Source organism: Rhinolophus sinicus, linkage group LG02 (genome assembly GCF_036562045.2).
Source record: "Rhinolophus sinicus isolate RSC01 linkage group LG02, ASM3656204v1, whole genome shotgun sequence".
Taxonomy (NCBI): Eukaryota; Metazoa; Chordata; class Mammalia; order Chiroptera; family Rhinolophidae; genus Rhinolophus; species Rhinolophus sinicus.
The window spans coordinates 82,388,319-82,408,802 of NC_133752.1; the positions used below are offsets into that span (position 1 = coordinate 82,388,319).

General features: G+C 41.0%; 1 protein-coding gene across 16 annotated transcripts in view; it reads left to right on the plus strand.

Moving 5' to 3' along the window:
* The window catches only part of PARD3 (par-3 family cell polarity regulator), a 612,084-nt gene extending 600,290 nt beyond the window's left edge, over positions 1-11,794 (plus strand). For all 16 annotated transcript variants that reach the window (XM_074324693.1, XM_074324692.1, XM_074324697.1 and 13 more), the window contains 2 exons: positions 3,266-3,393; positions 9,765-11,794. In XM_074324693.1, coding sequence (XP_074180794.1) covers positions 3,266-3,393; positions 9,765-10,161 — 525 coding nt within the window. In that variant the 3' untranslated portion in view covers positions 10,162-11,794. The remainder of the gene's footprint in view (positions 1-3,265; positions 3,394-9,764) is intronic.
* Positions 11,795-20,484: the final 8,690 nt, after the last annotated feature.

A 20,484-nucleotide genomic window follows, 5' to 3' on the forward strand; every position in this document is an offset into this window, starting at 1 on the left:
GGATTTAAACATCAGCCACGATGAGATTCATATATCATGGTTTTCCAGTGTACTCTCTGTTAGATATTCATGTATTGTTTCATCTTACAACCTCTATCATTGTGTCCTGGGCAACCTGAGCAATAGTTTTACTTGAAAGGTCATTGATTGTCCCCAATTTCATCACAAACAAGGCCAGGATTATTTGTAATTTGCACTCTTAAAACAGAGTGATTGCCTTGTTATCTGTTGAACCTCCAGATTTATTCCAATCATGCTTTACCTGTGTCTTTTCCTCTTTAGATGTTACTTTGTTGTTGTTGTTACTGATGCTGTTTTCTTTGAAAACATGCACTTCTCTCTGGGGTTACAGATTATGTCTTTCTTCATTTCTGTCTGTGTTTTTGTGATTTGGGGCTCTGGATACATTATTCTATTTCTGCCGTAGGGATGGAAAACCACAGTATTTAAAAGTCAGGATTGTCGATTGTAGTTCTGTTCCCACAATTTACATTTTTATGAGATCTTCATTGAAGTCATGAATCAGGTTATTTTTGATTCATGCCAAGTTTAAAACTTTCCAGATGAACTTATTTAGTTATTGCTTTAAACGGGTCATGTATATACAATCTTCCTGGAAATCTGCGGCCCAGTGAAGTTTCATGTTAGAGATAAGGGTGATTTTTTTAAATAACCTACCCTTTTGTATGCTCTGCAAAGAGAAATGGAGTAAAATACTAATGGTAAGCCTGAGGTTCACATTTCATCATAGTGAGCATAATAGTATGAAATGTGTCCGTTTGCTGATACCAACCTCATTCACTCATTTTAAGTTTTTAGATCCCGTTTGATGATAATTTCATTGTTGGAGTTCATCAGAATCCAATAGATGCCAGCTGCTGATAAGGTCTGGGGTGAACAGTGTCTGAAAACACAGTTAGGGAAACCAAAGCCCTTCAACTTTTGTTTTCTTTTCCTTTCTCTGTCAGAATCCAATTTGCAGGCTTCTGGGAGAAACAACTTAAAAATACACCTGAAATTTCTACAAGACCTTGCATTTTCTTTTCACATCTCCACAAGCGGTGTGTCACAGAACAGCATGAGCTTACAAAACCGGTTACTGAATCTTGCTGCAGAATCCTTCAAGACTGCTTGACACATGTATATACTTTATTCTGAGTGCAAAGGAAAGGAGAAGCTGATTGTTTTTGTGGCCGTAAAGGAAATTGTGTAGCGTTTTCTTGCTTTGCTTTCCCTGTGTCCAGTGGCTTCTCTCAGGCTTCCCTAGGCTGCCCATAAACATGAGAACAGCTCAGTTTTCCATTTGGCCAGCCTCATCAAGTATAATGGAAAAAAATGTCTGTCTTTAATGTAGTTGATGCACACTTGGTTGATGCTTTGTTTGCATAAGCAGAACTCACTCAGTGAAGTGTTTTCCTTGCTGAAGGCACCACGGATGTTATTTGACCGGTGGTGTGGAGCAGGTCTCTGAACACACATTTGTTCCAAAGAGTGTGGTTATAAACATCCACTAGTAGAGACTGGGGTATTGTAAAGCCTAATCTCTTCACACATTATTTTTGTATCGGGATATTTTTAATATGTTCACTGACTATTCCCTTACGCTTTGAAATTTTTGTCCTGTATGTTGCCGTATTATTACTTACTGACAAATAAGATAATGTTGGCTAGGCAGAAAGAGGACAATAGATAATGCTTTCTTTCTTTTCACACAAAAGCCAACCACAGGAGCCATTCTTTAAGTAACAAGCCCACAAGTTGTCATGCAGCTCTCCAAATGAATGCTAAGACTCTGTTATTTTAGAAAATTATTATCAAGTCAAAGTCTCCCATTGGCTTTCAGCTCTAAAAGAAAATCAATAACTTGTTTTTAACAGACTTTCTTTGCTTAGAATTCGCCTGTTGCATAGCACCAAGAGGAACAGAGGTTAGCATGTACCAAAAGGATTATTTGAGAGTGTATGCCACTGATGCTATGATAAACCATGGTTGGGTGTTTGTTAAGTTAGAGGCATCATTGTCTATTCTGAGCAGGGCTACTTTCATTTCAAAAGGCCAGATCTAGAAGGTGAGTGAAAACCTACCACTGAGAAGCCGGAGCATTCTCAGGGCTTGATCTGAGCAGCACAATGTACATACCGTGTTTCCCCGAAAATAAGACCTCGCCGGACCATCAGCTCTAATGTGTCTTTTGGAGCAAAAATTACTATAAGACCCAGTATTATATTATATTATATTATATTATATTATATTATATTATATTATATTAATTATATTATTATATTATATTATATTATATTATATTATATTATATTATATTATATTATATTATATTATATTATACCTGGTGTTATAGTAAAATAAGACTGGGTCTTTTATTAATTTTTTCTCCAAAAGACACATTAGAGCTATGGTCCGGCTAGATCTTATTTTTGGGGAAACACAATACACATCCAATGTGTGATTCATGCGAGAGACAGCCACCAGCAGGTGACCTGCTGACCAAAGTACTTAGCCAGAAGGATCGAACGTTTCTCTATAGGATATAATTAACCTGGATAAAAATGCCATTTCATAACCTCTAAGGCAAAATGTCTTATCTCATAACCAAACCAAGTAGCCATTAGCTCTCAGGTTTATTCTTTTGATAAGCATTTCTCTTCCCCATTGGCTACCATCTGTGGACTGGAGGAGACCTATACATGGCTAATGGTGCCTCATTTCAGCTTAATCTTGGTTCAAAATTTAACTGTCATCCTTTAGGAAAAGGAAGATCAGCTTATATTGTATCCTACTGGTAGACTAAAATAAGTAACTACCGAAAACATTCACCAGCATGGCTAATTTTCAAGTGTGCACCCATAAACTTTCCCACTTTTGTAAATTATTGTAACAATTTTTTAAATGTGTTTGTTTGTTTGGCATTGACTTCTAGTTTTCTGAGCATCCCTCCTCCTCTCTATCTGCCGTATATACAGGGATGCAAACTGGTATCTAACGTCAGTATTTGCCAAGCCTCATTAGGAAGACTTAGGAAGGTTGACCTCTCAATTTCAAACCATTCTACAGCTATAATCAAAATGTGAGATGATTGTTTGGGGCTCAGAGGAGCAATTAGATGTCTCTGTTCTCAAACTTGAGAACATTGCACTTGATTTTTGAAAAATTTCACAGAATTTGCATAATGTCTCGTAGTCAATCTACAAGAAACGATGTGATCACATAATTCCTTTCTCATTAACTATTTTGCATTTCCCTCCTTCAGCCCAACTCCCGACCGTCAGCACAGAGTGGCAGGCACTCGGTGTCCGTGGAGGTGCAGATGCAGCGCCAGCGGCAAGAGGAGCGCGAGAGCTTCCAGCAGGCCCAGCGCCAGTACAGCTCCCTGCCCCGGTACGATGCTCACACCCTCCCAGTCCTTTAGCACATCCCTCCTTCCAAAATTACACTGGCTTCTGCACATCACACTAGGTGGTCAGAGAGGAACCGCAAGTGGGTGGTGGTGGGGGCATTGCTTAGCTTAGAGGCCGCCTTACTCCGTGGCAAGCAGACTGGAAAGAAAGGTGTTTCAGGAGATACCGACGTTTTTACCTGAAAGCTCCCTAACTGAGAGCAAAGTGGCATGTCATATGCGTACTGGGGCTTAGGGATTGGACCTAGAGTATAGTATTGGATCTGCTGCCCCCTGTGTGGTGGACAAGACAGTTTCCTCACTGGAAAATGGGAAGATAACTCTTATTTTGCTTAGCTCATAGGGTAACTAGACTAACTGATACTTTGTACATCTAGAGCTTTGTGGAAGGATAGAGGTGAATGCTCCATGCTCCATACTTAGGTAGGGTGCAAACCTCCCTCTCTGGCTGTCCTGCCAGTCCCACGTTTGCTCTTCATTGGTCCTCAGAACATCTCAGAGTGCCCACCTCTTAGCTGACAGCCAAGCCAGAGGGTTTATCTGCTGGGCTCCTCACATGGAGGTACCTCTGTTCCGCAGTTGTCTGCCAAAGGCCTGAAAAGCGCTCAGGTGACTCAGCCCTACTGCATTCAATTGAGGGCCACTTTTTCATCTCATATTTCCTCCATGCATAGTAAAGAATAAACGTATTTAAAAACATTCAGCTTTCCAAATTTCCCCAAATAAGTCACTCCTATAATCACAATTCCTACAGGCGTTTGTCCTTCGATTTCAAAACGAGGTCACAAAAACATTTTGGGTAGAAAAAACTCCGCTTACCACGTTTCTATCAACTGTTTTGAATTTGAGCAGAACCACTTTTAGGGGGAGGGCAAATGCTTATCTGTGTAAACATAATTGACCAATATAAAAGTGATCTTGATTCAATTTCTAATAAAGATGAGTCCCTTTAAATGTTAAATAATCACTATAATAACCCTGAGGGACTTGACCACAGTAACACTAGTCCCCAAGGGAATGTCGATGTGAATGAAAATCTATACCCAGATGAGGACCATTATTGTAGTAGCTTGTTCATTCACTTCTCCTTTTTCAGTTCATAAAGCTATATCTCCTTTCAGGAATAATTTTGTTTTTAAATAGAATTATTTTTTTCTTTTAGTAGGATAACAGACAGGCCTTGGAGATCATCTTGTCTAGTAAGGGAACAGCTCAGAAAGATTAAGCAACTTTCCCTAAAGTTACACAGCCAGCAAGTAATTCTGCCAGAATTCAAACCCAAACCTGCCCATGCCCTTTCTAATCATTATTTTATATGGCTTATTGCTACCAAGAGCTTTTGTTCCCAGGTTTGGAGTATTAACAGGTATAAGTGTGCTCTACTGCCCTGAGCATTTGGAAGGAGGCCACTGTATGAATCAACCCAATGCATCAACTGCGGAACACTTCAAGGATTATGCGTAAAGGTTCTCTGTGAAGTCCCTTCTCCTAGCCTGCTGGCTTGCCTTCCATCAGACAGCTGAGTGTGATCATGTGGCTGAATTGCCATGCTGAGTGTGGCCCTGCTTTCAGAGCCACACAAGTGGCCCAAGCCCGTATGAATATATTGTCTGTGTGAGCACCAGTATCTTAGTCTGTTTGCAAATTGTTTGGCTTCGTGTACTTTAGTTGTATTTGACAGTATTTATAAAAGATGGAGGAGAAATGTAATACAGTGTATATAAGAAGAGGATTGAGTTGGGAAATGCACCAGACTAAGGAAGGGAAATAGGAAAGATGGTGGCAGGACAGAGACTGTAGGGTCCCAGTCCCCAGGAAAAGGGCAAAGATCGGTGTGGTGCTTCCATTGAATTTCTCCTGGTCACATTGCATAGTCGCCCAATGTTCCAAATGGATTCTTTTGTCCTGGCATTCCTCTCCCCTTCTTCACTCTCCACCTCTCCTTTTCCACCATCTCCTTTCTGCTTCCCTTCGTTTCCCTCTCCTTCTAAAGCACCTGGTAAGAGTACCTGTATTTCCATGGAGAAGAGGGTTGCTGTTATTGGTATTGCTGCTGCCATTTTGTATTTCCCTAAATAACTAAAATATTCCCTCTGGGTAATTGTGATTCCCTTATTATTAGCCATTTGATTCTGTGTAGATATAAGAAAAACAGAAACCCCCAAATGAAAGAGTTGTGTTAAGTTTAGGCAAGTGGGGCTGGTAGGCCTCTACGCCATGTTTTCTTCTGTTGGAGAATCATTTCTCAGTGTGAACCTTTCTGTGCGTGAGGAAGATTAGGAATGTGGAGACTCATGCCCAGCTTGATTCCTAGCCGAGCGGCACCACTCAGCAGCAGGCTGAGTGCAGAAACCTGAAGGAAGGTAAAGAAATCAAACAGGAGGTCAGAGGGGGACTGCGGCAGCCTGCATGAGCTGCAGTCCAATCCAAGTTTCTGACATGTGATATTCTTCAAAGACACTTGACCTCTGCTTTTCAGATGTTGACAATTAGCAGAGTTTTGTCTAAACAAGTTGGTATGGCATTTAATACCAAAAAGATTTCACACACAAAAATAGTTCAGTTGCCAAGTGCAGTATAAAATAAAACAAATGGTCAAGACTTTGTATCCGTCACACTAGATAAGGTGGTTTGAATTAGAGGGATGTGTGTGAGCCAGAGTAGTTTGTAAATTCTGACTGTAATGAAGGATAACTATAGGCAGAATTCAAGTTTCATTTTGAAAGGTCAATAAGAAACATTAGCCAGGTGGTAACACTAGTTCTGAAGGAAAGGGGACCTGAGTGGCCTCACACTTGATTCTCTATCAGACTGAGATTTCTATTTTTATTTTTTAAATTCCGAAGTTAGTTTTCTTTTCTCTTTTTCACTTTCTTTTTTTTAAATCTTTTTAATTCCTAAATTACTTCTTTTATTTAGTATCCAAAAGACAGCTCTCAAACTAAGCCGAAGTATGTTCAGTCATAGTCACTGACAGACTTACCGTTTCCCCGAAAATAAGACCTAGCCGGACAATCAGCTCTAATGCGTCTGTTGGAGCAAAAATTAATGTAAGATCCGGTATTATTTTACTATGGTATAAGACTGGGTCTTATATAATATAATATAAGACTGGGTCATATATTAGTTTTTGCTCCAACAGATGCATTAGAGCTGATTGTCCGGCTGGGTCTTATTTTCGGGGAAACACACTATTTAAGATCCTTTGTTAAGTATTTTTCTTTATTTTCTTTCCCTGCTCTCTCTCCATTTCCCCTTCGTCTTTCCCCCTCCCTTGGTTTCATGCCTATGGGTGTCTCACTTCTTTGCATTATACGCCTCACTTCCTGGCTGTGTCCCCACACCCTGACATGGTCTCTACACCACACAAGGCCCATTTGTTAGGTCTCTGAGCTGCTTGTCAACTGGTCAGCCTTGGTCTTTACACCTTTCTTCATCCATCTGTGTCCTCCTCACCTCGGTGGATAACTGGCTGCCCTCAGGCATTGGGTCTTCTACATGGTGATAGTCTTCAGAGTGCATTGGAGGTGGTTGTGATCATTGAGACTGTTACTGCCAAACCAGGGTATGTGCTTTCAGTGGATTCAGAAATCTCCAGTGAGCTCAGTCCAAGACCAAACAATCCTGTGTGTTGGTTGTAAAGAAATTCAGTGGAAAGAAGTTGACATTTTCTTGCTACTGTTGTTACTTTGGCCTGTGCACAATCATGGAACCGTTGAGAGCGCCCTTGTCATCTCTGCAGAACTGTTTGTGGACTTGCCCTCACTTAGTGAGGTTCTTCAGTGATTTTCTAGTGCCTTTCTCTCCTCCTTGTCTCTATGCAACCCATCTGACAAAGGAAGATAAAGCTAATATGTTGTTTATTTTTCTTCTTCGGTTAGAAAGTTGCCCCCAAAACCCAAAGCCTCCACTTTGAAGGCAAAGTTACGTTGCCTTCAGATTACTCTTCCAACACCCAATAGTCAACCAGTTAGTCTGTGCCACACTTTTCTAAATATTTTACATGTGTGATTTTATTTATTGCTCCCTCACAACCCTATGAGGGTAGATACTATGCCTGTTTCACAGATGAGGCAATTGGGCCCAGAGAGCACAACCCTGCCAGCATCACAAAGCTGGCAAGTGACAGACTCAGGAGTCGAATCCTTGTCTGCCTGATCCTAAGCCACTGTCCCACTATGCCCAGTGCCTGGGCAACTAGTTTTGTAGTGTAGGAAACTCTTATTGTCTGTTGCTTTCTTGTGTTTCTCTGTGATTTGCTCATTTCTTGTCTTTTAATCAAGAACTATTGATACCACTAGCTTCCTTAACCAAGGAAGTGTGTGTGTGTGTGTGTGTGTGTGTGTGTGTGTGTGTGTGTGTGTTTACATGTATATATATATCTAGGTGTATGCACGTAATTTCTCCACATATCTTGCTTCAAACCTCAGAGAGGTCTGTTTCCTTCTCTGTATACTGATTAATTTGAAGAAAAGTTTAGCTACAAGAAATTCTTTCTCCCACATCATAATGTCCATTCCTAACACACCTTTAGTGAATTCTCAGTGTGTTTAAGTTTAGAAAGACTCTATCTTCCTGGAATGTTTCAAAATTAAAGTGATAGTACGTGACTTCCATAGAGTGCAGCTTCAGGCTTCCCAGAGTTGGGGAGTGGGGTGTGGAGAGGGCTAGTGGCTCTCAGCAGGCCAAGGATAAGAAAGAGGTGAAATGTCCACAGCCTGTTTCTGGTTATCTTTAAATTGATAAGTAACTCATGATGGAATCCCACTTGTGTTGCTGTAATGTCAGTAACAAGTTCATTGTTTTAATTAAAGTTTCATGATTAATGTCAAATCCCTGGTTGCATGCTGGCACTTTCCATCATTTCTGTCTCTGGGCAGATTAATTTATGACTTTTTAAGTGAAGATAATCAGTACTTTAGGCAAATAAACTATTCCATCAAATGTAAGGATTCTTGCCTGGGCTGATTGTACAAACAGTCTGACTCCCATTAAAAGAGAACCAGAGAGATATACTGTAGGCTGCTCAATTAATCATAGTCACATCCAGAGATGGTGCTGGACATTAGTTCATTTGCCTTATTAAAAATATCCCTGACTGCATTTTAGGCCGTATGGAAAATGGGCAGATTTCATCCCAAACCATATTGAGGGCACTTCCAAATATAAAAAATGCAAATTGCTTCATTCCTATGCAAGACCCACTGACTGCACAGACCCTCTTTTTCCTCTGCAGGAGTCCTTTTGAACATTCCGTCATGTTGTGTGTGTTGATGCGAAAGGCTGAGCAATACATACTGTCGCCAAATGATGTTCTTATTGATAAATGGAGCAATATATTCTGTTTTATTACTCAATTCTCTCTACCTCTCTTCCATTTTCAAGGCTGAAAATTAGGGCATGTCTTCCTTTCTGGCACAAAATTGTTTTACTTTATCATAGCCAATCTTATTGTAAATTCATAACAGTATCTAGAGACTTGATGGTAAATTAAAGACGTTTCAAAACAATAATGTTTCCTGAAAGTGATGTGCAACTTTATTGCACAAGTGATAAGAATTTGAAATTTCAATATGACTCTGATTTATTCCCCTATCCTCTGGTGAGCCAAGTGAGTTTAGTAGGTTCTCCTGGCCTTTGGTGAGGGTTGACTATGCAGGAAAATGGTGCTTACTCTCCAGACGTCCAGGTTCTACAGTCTTCATGAGCCTGTATTCTGAGGAGTGACAGTTGCTGATGTGTACAACTCGAAAGCCGGGCCTTGAAGGACTGCCTGTTGCATTTTTAATCCTAAAGGAGTCTAGACTTAAATCTTTCATGACTGCACTCATATTGTAACCCATTACATGTACTTCCTATTAGCTAGCATCTCTGGCATTATGGTGGCAACTTGTGTAACTTATTTGTTTGGCTTGTTTAGAATTGAATTGTAACATTCTAAAGTGAGCAAGTATTGCTGGGGTAGAAGCTGCCAAAGCTCTAATCCTCTACACAACATCTTGCCAATGTGTCTAAATTACAGGGGATATATGGTATCCTATGCAGAACAGATAGCACCTACCCAGACACAGAAGGAGGACTTTATTTCTGAGAGCTGACTCTGTTAGTTCTAGCTCCTATTTAGCCCTTGTTTGTTCACTTGTCTAAGACTTGAGCTTGCTGAGGGCAGTCATGTTTTCATCCTCCACGTCCCCATCACAGAATCTGGCACATGAGTAGATCTCAATAATATTTGTTGAAGTATTGAAATGCATATTGCCCCTCACCCCTTCCCCCCCTCACTCCTTCCTTCCTCATTTTCTCTCTCCCCTTCTCCCAGTCCTTACACTGACCTGTGGACTTTGCTTTCTAGGCAAAGTAGGAAAAACGCCAGCTCTGTCTCCCAGGATTCTTGGGAGCAGAACTACTCACCTGGGGAAGGCTTCCAGAGTGCCAAGGAGAACCCCAGGTACTCCAGCTACCAAGGCTCCAGGAACGGCTACCTGGGTGGGCACGGCTTTAACGCCAGGGTGATGCTGGAGACCCAGGAGCTCCTTCGCCAGGAACAGAGGCGTAAAGAGCAACAGATGAAGAAGCAGCCTCCTCCTCCCGAGGGGCTCAACAACTATGACTCATATAAGAAAGTCCAGGACCCCAGTTACACTCCTCCCAAGGGGCCCTTCCGACAGGACGTGCCCCCTTCCCCTTCTCAGGTTGCTAGGCTGAACAGACTCCAGACTCCTGAGAAAGGGCGGCCCTTCTATTCCTGAGCAAGAGAAGAGCGGATGCTTCGTGTCATGCAATAAAGGACATTTTCCTATGAAGACTTGTATTTTGGGAGTTTTTTGAAAAACCTCGAGGGTACCATGGAATATGTCTGTTGTTGGTATCAGTGCCTTTAAGCAGTATGGGCAAAGAGATGGAAGGCCTTAATGTCTTTGCCAATATGTCTCAAGTATTTTGTGGAAGGATTTCCCACCATCTGACAATCATCTGCTCGAAACATTCATATGCTCTGCATCTCTCTGGAGGACCAGGAATTCTTGGCCCAACTCAGGAGATTCATGGCTTTGTGTTACAGCCCCATACAACCAGAGGTGACAGATTACCTTGAAGATAAGGTAACATTGATTCCTCTTTTTTCCCTTTAAGTTTTATGAGAGGGGACATCTCCGTCTCTGGTGGGTGAAAGAGGGTGACATATGCCAGAAATCGGGGCTTTCTGGTGCTTCACAGCCCAATCATTTATGGTTACTTTATAATCGGTATGGTTGTCCCTTTTCTTTCTCAGCTCCTTGTAACAGGAAAGTTCCTTCATGCTATTAAGAAGCTAAGCCATATTCCAACACTGTCTGGTTGTCATGGGGGTCCTTTTGTAACTGCCTTATAACTCAACAGTACCAATAAAGTGATCATTCTAGTCTGAGTTTATGAATACACTTGTTCAGTCATGTTCCTGATACATGTGTGGAGTCACCACAGCTCTGCCTAGGGAACGTGGGAGACGGGAGGGACCCCTGCGGGGGAAGGACTGGGCCTGCCCATCAGCCCTGTGTATATCGTGATGTGGGAGGTGGTTCTAAGAAAAGAATTCTCCCAGGATGAGCTTCTGGCCCAGTACATCCCCATAATTATTTTAATTAGTTTTTGATTGACAGGTTGGCAGGAAGGGCATAGGGTGGGACAAAGATAAATCAGACAGTCGTTCAGGGATTCTAAGAACTCATCTGCTCTCTACCATTTATAAAATCAGTTGGGATTGACGTGTGTTTGGTGCATCCGCGTGCTGTATCTCTGCCTGGCGATGCCATCCATGCTACTAAATAATTCTGCCATGAAACAGAAAAGACAAATAAGGAAAAAACCGTTATATATCACAAAGAGCACATTGTAGTGTCCCCAAACAGTGGTAACAAAAGATGGTTCTCATGTCACTATTTTCATGTGCATGTGGGTCACGAGGACCTCGGTTGCTCCCATGTTTTCCTCTGTTGGTCTCAACATTATGTGCTGTAAACCAGGGATGGGTTGCTAAAGTGCCTGCGAATCCCTACGTGAAAAAAAGCTTGAGACGAAAGCTCAGCATACCATGTATTAAGAAAAAAGAAAAAAAAAAGACATATACTGATATGCCTATTTTTTTTTTACTGACACATTGTATTTTTGTGTCCACTTGTTTTTAGAAATATGTGAAGTGTCCATACACGAACCTATGTCTCTTTTGCATTTCTGTGTAATGGTTCTATTTGTTTATTACGTGCGGCGATGTTTCAATGGCATTACCAATGTAAGTGTGGTGACCTTGAATGACAGTGGCTCTTTCTCACAGCCTTCCCTGAGCTATGAGAAACAGCTTGTTCTGTACATATGAGACTTCTAATAAAAGGCATATTTCTTCCTGTTGTTTGTGGTATCTGTAGTATTCCTGTGGAAACTCTCCTAGCTGGGTTTTTGTGTTAAGTATTTTAGCAGATGTGTTTTTTTTCATATTTAGCCAAAGTTGAAAGTTTCCTCATATCTATCTGTGTGCAGAAATGGAAATGGGTGATTGATTGCTTATTTGAACACCTGAGGAGAGAGGGGACAGGAAAGAGAGAAGGACCTTCTTAATGAGTCCCCTGGAAAGCCCAGGCTGCCAAAAGAAGCCTGAAGAATTCTGGATTGAAGAAGCCAATACGCTAGAACAAAAGAAAAATTAGAAAAGCACATAGAATTTTTATTATTGCCCTTTTGACCCCTTTGGATCATTTCAGCAAGCCAAATGTTTTGATTGAGTCCTAGCCTTGTGTACAATGAACCCAGAGAAGTGTCCAAATTCTAATCCACTTCCAATACTAACCTGGTTCTTATTTCCCAGATTGTGACATAAGGCTTTGCTAATTCTTTCAGGTGGACACTCATTAATATTTTTATGGTACTTTGATGGCATGAAGGGCAATACATCGTAGGTATGTCTTGTGCACAGGTGTAAGTGTGGTCCCCATCCAAAGGGCAAGATTTGCAAAGACCTGTTGAAAATACCCTCCATGCAGAGGGCCTGGCATCAGTTGGTTGTTGTAGCAGCCCTCATCCTGTCACTCAATCAAATTCTATCACCTCAGGACTCCTAATGAGAGGTGTATAGCAAGCCAAGGAAATATAATAACGTCTTTGGTTCATATATGCATGCAAGGTGTGGGAAAGTAGGGAAGGAAGATGGACAGATTTGTTAATTTTCTCACTGACCAGGAGGCCCACAGCAAATGCCAAAATTCAAAGGTTATTTATCTCAACTGACAGAAATGGAGCAGAGAGGTAATACTGAATGTCGTGGGGACCCAAATCACAAAAGGATTTGTAGATTAAAACTGACAATTTGAGCCGCTGTGAGAAGTAGGAACAGATATGGGGCAGCATAGAAGTGAGAATATGCGCTATGAAGCAATCTTGTCAAAATGAACTGACCTCTGGCTCCAGAACACTTCACAAGGACTTGCACGGATCACTGGAAGAGAGTGTCCACGGGAAGAACCTGCACGTCCACGGTGCTCTGTTCCGACCAGCAGGGAGACGTCCCAAGTCACAAAACGGGGCAGGTAGCAACCCCAGGGACCACACTCAGATGAGGATGGAAGTGGAGTAATTCAACTGTCCCTCAGCAAAGATGGTCCCCCTATTACATTATCACCACTCTTAGTCCATTAAGACTATATATAGCCTTATAAAGATTTATATATAAATATAAAGTATAAAGATAATATTATGTGACACATCTATATTATATGTAATCTAAGCACCGCCGCCCACCCCCTGTGGTCAGTTAGACCACTGACCACTCAGAGGTCAAATCACTGACAACTGCCTGGGCTGTCCCACAAGCGGGAAGGAGTGTTGGACCTGGGCTGCTCAGGTTTTCTGCCAAGGAAGTCAAATCCATCACATCAGAGACAATAAACCACATGAATCTTCTGCCTCTCTGAGTGGGAGAAATTTGTTATATTGGAAACCCTTTCTGAAAAGGGACAGAAAATCGGAAACGGAGCTGACCACTTTGTCAATATTGTGCTTGGGCATTGTCCGCCACCATGAGTCTGAAAATGAGGCCAAAGAAAGAGACCAGGAGTCACTGAGAATTCTCTGTCCATGTCATTGCCTGTGGTTTACCTGGATATGGTGGTCATCTTCTGGACTGCTCCCCTTCATTCACTAGCTTTTTATTAGACAGTACATGTTTGTATCTACATATGTGTGTATGTGTGTGTGTATGGAGGGTTATATATATATAACAGGCATATATAGCATGTATCTATAATTCTATATGTCAGTTCTTTTTTTTTTTTTTTTTTCCACGACGATCACTCTGTTGATGACATGTCAGGTAAGGAGATAATCTTTTCTTCAGAAACAGGATATCTTAATAAGGCAGCTAATAAGAACATTCACAGGTCAGAAAGTGAGAGTGACTGAGATGCTTTAATGGAAAACTACCTTCAGCTCTGATAATGATTAGATCACAAACCTGGTTGAATTAAATTGACTTTTTTTTCTTTTTTAATTTGTGGAGAATGAGGGTTGTAAATCTGAGCTTTTTTTTTTTTTTTTTTAACAAGAAACTGATATTTTACTTTAGGTCTCATGGGAAAAAATGGGAGATTGTCACTGCACTCCACATGGAAGGAACTTATTTTCCATGCGTGGGTGCTTCCCTCCAAAACTCTTCACTTTCTTGCCAGCATTCATTTCCATCCTCTTCCTTTTTCCCTCAGCTTTCATATTCCATTCAGCACAGTAAAAACCAATGGGTGTTCTTTATAAACGTAGTTTCTTTCGGTTAAACCTTATAGTATAGAATTTTGATTTTGAAGCATTTCATTATGTGTCCTATTGCTCAAACATCCTTTGCTAAGGAGGAAATCACCTTTCCTCACAAGTATTTCTTTTTTTCTTTCCTGATTTCAGATTTCAATGATCATGTTTTCCTCATTTCTAATTATTTTAAAGCAAGTTATATGCACATTAGCCTGTCCCTCATCCGGTGGATCTAGTCCATACTGGACGCAGGAGAAAAGTGCAAGAAACAAGAAGAAGCCCTCCCACGGTGAGGTTGAACAGTTACTCCTCTTTCATCTTGAGCACTTGTTTGCTCACAGGATCAATGAAATGGGTGAAAAACACACTTTTCTGAATTGCTCAACTAACTGCTGAGTCACCTCACACTGTTGTTGGTTTACAAAAAACATTTAGAGTTTGTTCCCAGACTCTACGAATATCTCACGATACTCTGACTCTCCTGGGGTGTCACCAACCTTGGAGGATCAACTGCTAGAAGGTGGTGCTGGTGGCAGGAGCCTTCTGTCTCTGAGGCAAGATTGCTGCTTTGCTGGGAGACTCCTCCTGAAACTGAAGTTTGGCTTCCATGAGGGGTTTTATGATGCAAATATTTTAAGTACAACTTTGAAGATTTTGCCATTAAAAACAGTCTCACATGGCTCAGGGCCCAGCAGACTGCAAACTACAAGGGGGAAGAGTGCCATATATTGCTGGCAAGTGACAGGAAGGAAAGCAACACAAATTTCTAAACCAGTCATGACCTTGGCTAATGATCTGGTTTCAGGGTGAGGTTAATATCTGACTTGCTTTTATTCAGCTCTAGTTGTCAGCAGCAACATACTTATCACAGTTGTTTATGTTGGGATGAAATGGGTAAGAACATCAGCCTTTCAACCCAGAGACCAGTCACATTAGGGCTTGCCAATGAATGTGGGGTATTTTGAAATAATACAAACCTTTGAACTTGTCTTGTGAAGCCTCAAAGGGAATTTGCCCTGCACATGCCCTGACTTGCAACTCCATTTCCAAACTTTCCTTAGTTTTATCTGCTTGGCTTGCCTCCCATCTGAGCCCAAGGATCTGGTGCTCTGGTCCAAGTAACCAAAGCTTTTCCACAAATCCCGCAATCAGAGCCCACAAGCTGGCCCTGGCTGATTTATTCATAGAGCACTTTACAATTTGCACTGTGTTCTCATCGTTTCTTTTTGAGCCCCTAAACCTTGTGAAGCAGGTTAGAGAAATGATAGTCCAATTTTACACATGAGGAAACTCCCAGAGTTTGTGACTTGCCATTTGGTGAGCAGCCCCATCAGATCATAAAACCCATTGTCCTGAGTGCAGTCCACCTTTGTGGTGTAAAAGAAACGTGTTTCTCTTATAGCCGTTTCAAATTACTTACCGTAATGTAATTTATAAAGAGTTCTGAAATTTGTAAGGCCTTGGAAAATAAATTTTACTTGATCAATCAGTACTATTTCTATACACTAGAATACGTATATATCATATATTATACATATCGTATACATTATATGATACGAATACAATGGTTTATTCACACTTTAGGTCCAGTGTGTTGTAAATTTCAAATGCCTATTGAACTAGACAATACGAGGTTTCCATGTGGATTTGCGGACCCACTGGGTCCCTTGTTGGTAACCACTGTTCCATGCTTTAGATCCTTTGCTTCACTATTTAAACCTCTCAGACTAGAAGGTATTCATTTCTAAGCCATGTTTTCATGTTGAGAAAAAGAGTCATGTGATTGAAGACAATGACATTTTTAAAAATGTATGAAATAAGTAGGATCCGGAGCATGAGGAAAGTAGAACGCAGTAGACGCAGAGTGGCCACAACAAAAAGCCAGTCGTAGCAGTTGAATTTCTGTAGCAGATGCAAAAGAGACCCTAAATGCTAATACAAAATAGAAAAGATCACTAGGAGATTGTGAAACAATAACAACTTGCATTAAATCATCAGCTGTTTTCAGCACAGATGGGAAAAACCTGTTGTAAAATGTTGTAAGACATTTGCAGCGGGTTTCAAGCTGAACATGCATTAAAAACATTCTTAAGCTCTTCACATTGGGAATAAAAATGTAAATCATTTTTAGTGAGGATTTTTTTCTTTACCTATCATTTTTCTTTGTATTTATTTTATTTTTGGTAAGGAGATGACATAGTAATAGCCAAGGGGAAATGATCCATTTACAGAGTTGGATAGATAAAATTTATCTCAAAGAGGCAGAATATTAATTATACATAGAAAGAAACTTTTAGCTCTGAGACATTCTCAGTGAAACGAGTGACTTATTTCACTCAAGATCCTAATCAAACACAGTAACAGTATCTCAGAGAAAAACACTGGCAGTTCCTGAGCATGTTTCAGAACTGCGGGCAGAGTTTGGGCAGCTCACCAGGACCAGGCAGCCCTCCTGGGAAGCTCACTGGGGTTGAAGGCCCCCTGCTTTGCTCAGAGGATTGTGTCCACTCTCTGCAGGCAGAGGGGTGTCTCCTTCTTGCTTCTTTAAGTAGACTGCAGAGTTGTGAGGCAGGAGCCAGGAGCTGATGCTCCAAGACCCTCTCCTCTGATCTCGTGCCCCTAGAGAAGAGACGTAGACAGTCACAGACTCAGTGTCTGCAAGAACTGGCTGGCCTAAGGAAACGAGTTTCCAATAACTAATCCAGCTGAAGGAGGCACTTCCCTTGGCTCCAGCTCTGTTTCCCGTAAGTCAGGAAATGTTCTCTCCATTCATTAGGGGATGGCTCATCAGGGACTTCTAATTTCTGATTGGTTACTTCATATACTCTGCTGGTATCTTCTGCTGCCGATCTTCAGTCCTTTTAGGTTTCCCTCGGGATTAATTGAAAATCGTGGATATCTTGTTTGCGTGATTTGTTCAAGGTATTTGTAAAGCCATGAAGAGGCCAATATTGATTTTTAAAGCAGTTGCCAGTTTATATGACCTGAAATGTAGAATGTAGAGTCAGTTTAGAAAAAAAATAATTATCTCATATTCATTCATTCATTCATTCATTCATTCATTCATTCATTCATTCATTCATTCATAGCTCCCAGTGTATAAGTGCTCTACTAGATGCCGGGAATACTCCAGTGAATAACGCAGTCTTAGTCTAATGGGGAGTAGCTATATAACATTCAGAGGATGATACTTAACATGAAGAGAATACGGTAGGGTTAGGAGATAGGAATGAAAAGATGTGGGGGGACTGCTATTTCAAGCAGAGTAGACAGACATCACAGTTGAGCTGAGATCTGAAGGAGCAGAAGGAGCCATACAGCTGTTGGAAGGAAGAGCGTGCCTGAGGAAGAAGCTGCAAGAGGAAGCACCTGAGGCGGCAGCGTGCCTGGTCTATTCAAAGAACAGTAAGGAGTCCAGGCTTTGCGTTTTGTCAGGTGAGGGTGACTGAAGAAGACACGAGCAAGAGAGTTCATTACGATAATGATAGAAGGTGGATAAGGAGAAAAATGGGAACAAGAGTCAGGTAAGGACACAAAACAATGTTGGTCAATGAACTGGGGTCAAAGAATGCTTGGGGTTGGAGGATTAGAGAGGTCAGTTAGTGCGGTGCTCTACATAGAGATTCTGGGGGAGGATTGATAGGTGTTACTGTGGGAGTGGGTAATGTGAGACAGAAGGCAAGATCGGTGGAGGTGAGCAGTCGAGGAACGGAGACCAGTATGTTAGGAGGGTATCCTTCATCAGTATTGAAATCAACAACAATAGCAATGTGGTTGTAAGACAATGATTTAAGTGCTAAAATCTTCACAGATGATAATCTATAGACGACTACCACAAAGAGTGAAATAACACATTATAGCTAATTAGCAGCTTCAAAGCAGCTAGGGGTTTAGGGAGAAGGGCAGAACAATGACCTGGGAGAACCAATAAGGAGTAAGAGAGACATATATCCTATTTCCAAGATCAAAATATGCCCTGTATGAGGCATATTTGGGAAGCCACACTTGGGAAGGCTGCAGGTGCCATTCTGAGCAAGAAGTGGGTGGTGGATGGGAAAAGCCCTTTAGAGATGTCAGACCACCTACGAGGGGGATCTAGAGGAGGGATCTTGGGCTTCTTCTGAGGTCTGAAGTAAAAAGGGATGCAGAGCACAATGATGTTCTGTGGTCTCTGAGGGAGAGGTCAAAATTCAATTCTAACCATTGCCTTCTCAGATGCTGAGATGCAGTCTTGCAAGGAGCATGATGGGTCCCTTTGCCTCCCTTTGCCTACGGGCTGGCTGCTATGACTTCTTGCATCACAGCAGCCCAAATTCTGAAACCCACTTCTTGCCGTGTGTGTCTGTGTCTTGACCATAGGCATATTTATATTCATTCATTCATTCATTCATTCATTCATCCAGGAGCTAATATACACCAGACAATGTGCTGTCACCGCACATTCAGTGGTGAACTAGGGAACCTGATGGTCACATAAAAATTACATTCCAAAGGCAAAAGGAAACATTAATTAAATAAACATACTAATACAGGCATACCTCACTTTATTGCGCTTCACTTTATTGTGCTTTGTAGGTATTGCTTTTTTTTTTAAAGAAAAGAAGGTTTGTAACAACCCTACATCTAGCAACTCTATGGGCACCATTTTCCAATAGCGTTTGCTTACTTTGTGTCTCTCTGTCACATTGTGGTAATTCTCACAATAGTTCCAACTTTTTCATTATTATTATATTTGTTATGCTGATGTATGATCAGTGATCTTTGATATTACCATTAATTGTTGAGGCACCACAAACTGCACCCATTTAAGAGGGTGAACTTAATAGCTCAATGTTGCGTGTGCTCTGACTGCTCCACTGACTGGCCATTCCCTGTCGCTCTCTCCTCAGGCCTCCATATTCCCTGAGACACACTATTGATATTAGGCCAATTAACAACCCTACAATGGCCTCTACGTGTTCAAGTGAAAGGAAGAGTTGCGCATCTCTCACTTTACATCAAAAGCTGGAAATGATTAAGCTTAGTGAGAAAGGCATGTTAAAAGCTGAGATAGGCTGAAAGCTAGGTCTCATGTGCCAAACAGTTAGCCAAGTTGTAAAAATAAAGCAGTGGCAGGCTTTGAGAGGATGAGTCCAATTCTGAAAGAAGTTCCGCTGTGAGTAAAATGCTATCAAGCAGCATCATACGCTGCAGAGAAATCATTCGTGAAAGGAAGAGTCAATCAATGCAGCAAACTCCATTGCTGTCTTATTTTAAGAAATTGTCACAGCCACCCCAACCTTCAGCAACCACCATCCTGATCAGTCAGCACCACCAACATCAAAGCAAGGCCCGCCACCAACAAAAAGAGTGTTACTCACTGAAGTCTCAGATGATGGCTAGCATTTTTCAGCAATATGGTATATTTTAATTAAGATACATACATTGGGTATTTTTTAGACATAATGCTATTACATACTTAACAGAGTACAGTATAGTGTAAACATAACTTTTATAAGCACTGGGAAACCAAAAATATTGTGTGACTCACTTTATTGTGATGTTTGCTTTATTGTGCTTGTCTGGAACTGAACCTGCAGTATCTCTGAGGTGTGCCTGTGGGTGTAGTCTGTTAAACTGTAACAAGTACTCGCAAAACAAAGTTGTTGTAAGAGGATAACAGGAAGACAGGACATAGTCAAGAGGGGGTATAGTTAAGTATTGTGAGGCATGACATGTAAGCTGAGACTTGAAGGATTCTGAAAACCAACAAGAATTTGACAGTGTATCAAGAGCCTAGAAACTTCATATCCTATGAATTGAGGTTTTATTTCCTAAAATCTACCTAATGAAACAACCCAAAAAGTGAACAGAGATTTTATACCCAAAGCTGTTTTTTTAAAAAAATGACATTGTTTGTTTTTTTAAAAAATTGGATTTACACATGCAAAAATAGGGAAATGGCTAAGTAAATTATGATATAAAATGTACTGGTACATATGTTATCGGTTATTAGAATTAATGTTTATGAATACATTTCATCAACATGGAAATATAATCACAATATGATGTTCAAGAAAAAAGTGGGATATCAAATTGTGCTCACATCCTGAATGACTGCATATGTAAATGCACACACGTTCAGACAATTAAGTTCGTGAACTTTCCACCATGGCCTTGTGTGTGTGTGGGGGGGGGTGGGGGGGAGAGAGAGAAAGAGAGAGAGAAAAGAAATGCCACCAAAATTAACAGTTATTGCTGAGTGTTTGGATTAGGGAGTCGGATATGTATTTACTTATTGATTTGTATCTCCATTAAAATAAAGA